At 51.6% G+C, this 6,201-nt stretch overlaps 1 protein-coding gene across 1 annotated transcript; it reads left to right on the top strand.

Annotated features, from left to right (window-relative positions):
- The first annotated feature begins 1,667 nt into the window (after positions 1–1,667).
- On the top strand, positions 1,668–3,476 carry LOC122556981 (loricrin-like). Its single transcript, XM_043704215.1, has 2 exons — positions 1,668–2,220; positions 2,623–3,476. The coding sequence occupies exons 1-2, from the start codon at positions 1,668–1,670 to the stop codon at positions 3,474–3,476; spliced, it is 1,407 nt and encodes a 468-aa protein (XP_043560150.1).
- Positions 3,477–6,201: the final 2,725 nt, after the last annotated feature.

Here is a 6,201-nt window from a genome sequence, read left to right on the forward strand (position 1 = left end):
CGATATTGGAGGGAGTGATACTGGAGGGAGCGATATTGGAGGGAGCAATATTGGAGGGAGCGATACTGGAGGGAGTTATATTTGAGGGAATGATATTGGAGGGAGCAGTCCAGGAGGGAGTGATACTGGAGGGATCAATACTGGAGGGAGTGATACTGGAGGGATCGATATTGGAGGGAGTGATACTGGAGGGAGCGATATTGGAGGGAGTGATACTGGAGGGAGTGATACTGGAGGGAGCGATACTGGAGGGAGTGATACTGGAGGGAGTGATACTGGAGGGAGCGATATTGGAGGGAGCAATATTGGAGGGAGCGATACTGGAGGGAGTGATACTGGAGGGAGCGATACTGGAGGGAGCGATTCTGGAGGGAGCGATATTAGAGGGAGCGTTATTGAAAGGAGTGACATTGGAGGGATCGATACTGGAGGGAGTGATACTGGAGGGAGCAGTCCAGTAGGGAGTGATACTGGAGGGAGTGATTCTGGAAGGAGCGATATTGGCGGGAGTCAAGCTGGAGGGAGTGATACTGGAGGGAGTTTCATTGGAGGGACTGATATTGGAGGGAGCGATATTAGAGGGAGCGATTTTTGTGGGAGCGATATTAAAGGGAGTGATACTGGAGGGATCGATACTTGAGGGAGTGATACTGGAGGGAGTGATATTGGAGGGAGCGATACTGGAGGGAGTGATACTGGAGGGAGCTATTTTGGAGGGAGTAATATTGGAGTGATACTGGAGGGAGCTATTTTGGAGGGAGTAATATTGGAGGGAGTGACATTGGAGGGAGTGATACTGGAGGGATGTTATTGGAGGGAGCGATGTTGGAGGGAGCAATTTTGGAGGGAACGATACTGGAGGGAGCAATACTGGAGGGAGTTATACTGGAGGGAGTTATACGAGAGGGAGCGATACTGGAGGGAGCGATAATGGCGGGAGTGATGCTGGAGGGAGTAATGCTGGAGGGAGTGAAATTGGAGGGAGCGATGCTGGACAGAGCAATGCTGGAGGGAGCGACGCTGGAGGGAGCAATATTGGAGGGAGTGATACTTGAGGGAGTGATACTGGAGGGAGCGATATTGGTGGGAGCGATACTGGAGGGAGCGATACTGGAGGGATGGAGGGAATGATACTGAAGGGAGCGATACTCGAGGGAGTGATACTGGAGGGAGTGAAAATGGAGGGAGCGGTACTGGAGGGAGTGATACTGGAGGGAATGATATTGGAGGGAATGATATTGGAGGGAGTGATATTGGAGGGAGTGATACTGGAGGGAGCGATATTGGTGGGAGCGATATTGGAGGGAGTGATATTCGAGGGAGCGATATTCAAGGGAGCGGTACTGAAGGGAGTGATACTGGAGGAAGCGATTCTCGAGGGAGTGAAACTGGAGGGAGTGAAACTGGAGGGAGCAATTTTGGAGGGAGCAATTTTGGAGGGAGCGATCCTAGAGGGAGTGATGCTGGAGGGAGTGATGCTGGAGGGAGTGATGCTGGAGGGAGTGAAATTGGAGGGAGTTATATTGGAGGGAGCGATGCTGGAGGGAGCGATGCTGGAGGGAGTGATATTGGAGGGAGCGATGCTGGAGGGAGTGATATTGGAGGGAGTGATATTGGAGGGAACGATATTGGAGGGAGTGATACAGGAGGGAGTTATATTGGAGGGAATGATATTGGAGGGAGTAGTCCAGGAGGGAGTGATACTTGGAGGGAGTGATACTGGAGGGAGTGATATTGGAGGGAGTGATACTGCCGGGCACGATAATGGAGGGAGTGATATTGGAGGGAATGATATTGGAGGGAGTGATATTGGAGGCAGCGATACTGGAGGGGGTGATATTGGAGGGAGCAGTCCAGGAGGGAGTGATACTGGAGGGAGCGATATTATAGGGAGCGATACTGGAGGGGGTGATATTGGAGGGAGCAGTTCAGGAGGGAGTGATATTGGAGGGAGTGATATTGGAGGCAGCGATATTGGAGGGAGCGATATTGGAGGGAGCGATACTGGAGGGAGTGATACTGGAGGGAACGATACTGGAGGGAGTAATATTGGAGGGAGTGATATTGGAGGAAATGATATTGGAGGGAATGATATTGGAGGGAGCGATTTTGGAGTGGCCGATACTGGAGGAGTGATATTGGAGGGAGTGATATCAGAGAGCACGATACTGGAGGGAGTGATACTGGAGGGAGAGATACTGGAGGGAGCGATACTGGAGGGTGTGATATTGGAGGGAGTGATATTGGAGGGGTGATATTGGAGGGAGTGATACTGGAGGGAGTGATATTGGAGGGGTGATATTGGAGGGAGTGATACTGGAGGGGGGCGATACTGGAGGGTGTGACATTGGAGGGAGTGATATTGGAGGGGTGATACCGGAGGGAGTGACATTGGTGAGGAGAGATACTGGAGGGAGCGATACTGGAGGGTGTGATATTGGAGGGAGTGATATTGGAGGGGTGATATTGGAGGGAGTGATACTGGAGGGAGTGATATTGGAGGGGGAGATATTGGAGGGAGTGAAACTGGAGGGAGTGATATTGGAGGGAGTGATATTGGAGGGAACGATATTGTAGGGAGTGATACTGGGGGAAGTTATATTGGAGGTAACGATATTGTAGGGAGTGATATTGGAGGGAGTTATATTGGAGGGAATGATATTGGAGGGAGCGATACTGGAGGGGGTGGTATTGGAGGGAGCAGTCCAGGAGGGAGTGATACCGGAGGGAGTGACATTGGTGGGAGCGATATTGGAGGGAGTGATGCTGGAGGGAATGATACTGGAGGGGACGATACTGGAGGGAGTGATATTGGAGGGAGTGATATCAGAGAGCACGATACTGGAGGGAGTGATACTGGAGGGAGTGATACTGGAGGGAGAGATATTGGAGGGAGAGATACTGGAGGGAGTGATATTGGAGGAAATGATATTGGAGGGAGTGATATTGGAGGGAGCGATTTTGGAGGGAGTGATATCAGAGAGCACGATACTGGAGGGAGTGATACTGGAGGGAGTGATACTGGAGGGAGAGATATTGGAGGGAGAGATATTGGAGGGCGTGATATTGGAGGAAACAATATTGGAGGGAGTAATATCGGAGGGAGCGATACTCGAGGGAGTTATACTGGAGGAAATGACACTGGAGGGGGAGATATTGGAGCAAGTGATACGGGAGGGAGTGATATTGGAGGGAGCGATATTGGAGGGAGATATATCGGAGGGAGTGATATCAGAGGGCACGATACTGGAGGGAGTGATATTGGAGGGACCGATATTGGAGGGAGTGATATTGGAGGGAGCAAAATTGGAGGGGGCAATACTGGAGGGGGCGATACTGGAGGGAGTGATATTGGAGGGAATGATGCTGGAGGGAGTGATACTGGAGGGAGTGATATTGGAGGGAGTGATATTGGAGGGAGCAATATGGGAGGGAGTGATACTGGAGGGAGTGATACTGGAGGGGACGATACTTGAGGAGTGATATTGGAGTGGACGATACTGGAGGAGTGATATTGGAGGGAGTGATATCAGAGGGCACGATACAGGAGGGAGTGGTACTGGAGGGAGAGATAATGGAGGGAGAGATATTGGAGGGAGAGATATTGGAGGGAGTAATATTGGAGGGAGTGATATTGGAGGTAACGATATTGGAGGGAGTGATATTGGAGGGAGCGATTTTGGAGGGAGCGATACTGGAGGGAGTGATATGGGAAGGAGAGATATTGGAGGAAGTGATACTGGAGGGAGTTACATTGGAGGGAGTGACATTGGAGGGAGCGATACTGGAGGGAGTGATATTGGAGGGAGCGATGTTGGAGGGAGCGATGATGGAGGGAGCGATGTTGGAGGGAGTGATACTGGAGAGAGAGTTATTGGAGGGAGTGATATTGGAGGGAGCGATATTGGAGGGAGTGATACTGGAGGAAGCGATATTGGAGGGAGCGATACTGGAGGAAGTGATACTGGAGGGAGCGATATTGGAGGGAGTGATACTGGAGGAAGTGATATTGGAGGAAGCGATACTGGAGGGAGCGATACTGGAGGAAGTGATACTGAAGGGGGTGATGTTGGAGGGAGTGATACTCGAGGGAGTGATACTGGATGGAGTGATATTGGAGGGAGTGATACTGAAGGGGGCGATATTGGAGGGAGTGAGACTCGAGGGAGTGATACTGGAGGCAGTGATATTATAGGGAGCGATAATGGAGGGGGTGATATTGGAGGGAGCGATACTGGAGGGGGTGATATTTGAGGGAGCAGTCCAGGAGGGAGTGATATTGGAGGGAGCGATATTGGAGGGAGCGATATTGTAGGGAGTGATATTGGAGGGAGCGACATTGGAGGGGGCGATATTGGAGGGAGTGATACTGGAGGGAGCGATATTGGAGGGAATGATATTGGAGGGAGCGATATTGGAGGGAATGATACTGGAGGGAGCGATACTGGAGGGAGCAAAACTGGAGGGAGTGATACTGGAGGGAGTGATATTGGTGGGAGTCAAACTGGAGGGAGTGATATTGGAGGGAGTTGTTCTGGAGGGAGTTATACTGGAGGGAGTTTCATTGGAGGGAGATATATTGGAGGGAGTGGTACTGGAGGGAGTGGTACTGGAGGGAGTGATACTGGTGGGAGCGAAACTGGAGGGAGCGAAACTGGAGGGAGTGATACTGGAGGAAGTGATATTGGAGGGAGCAATGCTGGAGGGAGCAATACTCGAGGGAGCGATACTGGAGGGAGTGATGCTGGAGGGAGTGATACTGGAAGGAGCGATATTGGAGGGAGCGATATTGGAGGGAGTGATACTGGAGAGAGTTATATTTGAGGGAATGATATTGGAGGGAGCAGTCCAGGAGGGAGTGATACTGGAGGGAGTGATACTGGAGGGCGTTGTTCTGGAGGGAGTTATACTGGAGGGAGTTTCATTGGAGGGACTGATATTGGAGGGAGCGATATTGGAGGGAGCGAGACTGGAGGGAGTGATATGGGAGGGAGAGATATTGGAGGAAGTGATACTGGAGGGAGCAATACTGGAGGGAGGGATACTGGAGGGATCGATACTGGAGGGAGCGATACTGGAGGGAGTGATACTGGAAGGGGTGATACTGGAGGGAGCGAAACTGGAGGGAGTGATACTGGAGGAAATGATATTGGAGGGAGCGATGCTGGAGGGAGCAATACTGGAGGGAGCGTACTGGAGGGAGTGATACTGGAGGGAGTGATACTGGAAGGAGCAATACTGGAGGGAGTGATACTGGAAGGAGCAATACTGGAGGGAGCGATATTGGAGGGAACGATATTAGAGGGAACGATATTCGAGGGAGCGATATTCGAGGGAGCGATATTGGAGGGAGTGATATTGGAGGGAGCAGTCCAGTAGGGAGTGATACTGGAGGGAGTGATTCTGGAAGGAGCGATATTGGCGGGAGTCAAGCTGGAGGGAGTGATACTGGAGGGAGTTTCATTGGAGGGACTGATATTGGAGGGACTGATATTGGAGGGACTGATATTGGAGGGAGCGATATTAGAGGGAGCGATTTTTGTGGGAGCGAGATGAAAGGGAGTGATACTGGAGGGATCGATACTTGAGGGAGTGATACTGGAGGGAGTGATACTGGAGGGATCGATACTGGAGGGAGTGATACTGGAGGGAGCAATTTTGGAGGGAGTGATTTTGGAGGGAGCGATATTGGAGGGAGCGATATTGGAAGGAGCGATATTGGAGGGAGCGACATTGGAGGGAGTGATATTGGAGGGAGCGATATTGGAGGGAGCGATATTGGAGGGAGTGATACTGGAGGGAGCAATATTGGAGGGAGCGATACTGGAGGGAGCAATTTTGGAGGGAGCGATACTGGAGGGAGCAATACTGGAGGGAGTTATACTGGAGGGAGTTATACTGGAGGGAGTTATACTGGAGGGAGCGATACTGGAGGGAAGCGATATTGGAGGGAGTGATACTGGAGGGAGAAATACTGGAGGGAATTATACTGGAGGGAGTTATACTAGAGGGAGCGATACTGGAGGGAGCGATAATGGCGGGAGTGATGCTGGAGGGAGTGATACTGGAGGGAGTGATGTTGGAGACAGTGATACTGGAGGGAGTGATACTGGAGGGAGCGATATTAGAGGGAGTGATACTGGAGGGGGCGATACTGGAGGGAGTGATACTGGAGGAAGCGATACTGGAGGGACCGATACT

The sequence above is a fragment of the Chiloscyllium plagiosum genome, chromosome 14 (genome assembly GCF_004010195.1).
Source record: "Chiloscyllium plagiosum isolate BGI_BamShark_2017 chromosome 14, ASM401019v2, whole genome shotgun sequence".
In the NCBI taxonomy this organism is placed as follows: Eukaryota; Metazoa; Chordata; class Chondrichthyes; order Orectolobiformes; family Hemiscylliidae; genus Chiloscyllium; species Chiloscyllium plagiosum.

Coding starts and splice junctions, on each gene's coding strand:
- LOC122556981 (XM_043704215.1), top strand. CDS start 1,668: ATGATATTGGAGGGAGTAGTCCAGGAGGGAGTGATACTTGGAGGGAGT. Junction 2,221..2,622: donor GGAGGGAGCGATACTGGAGG/GTGTGATATTGG, acceptor ACGATATTGTAG/GGAGTGATATTGGAGGGAGT.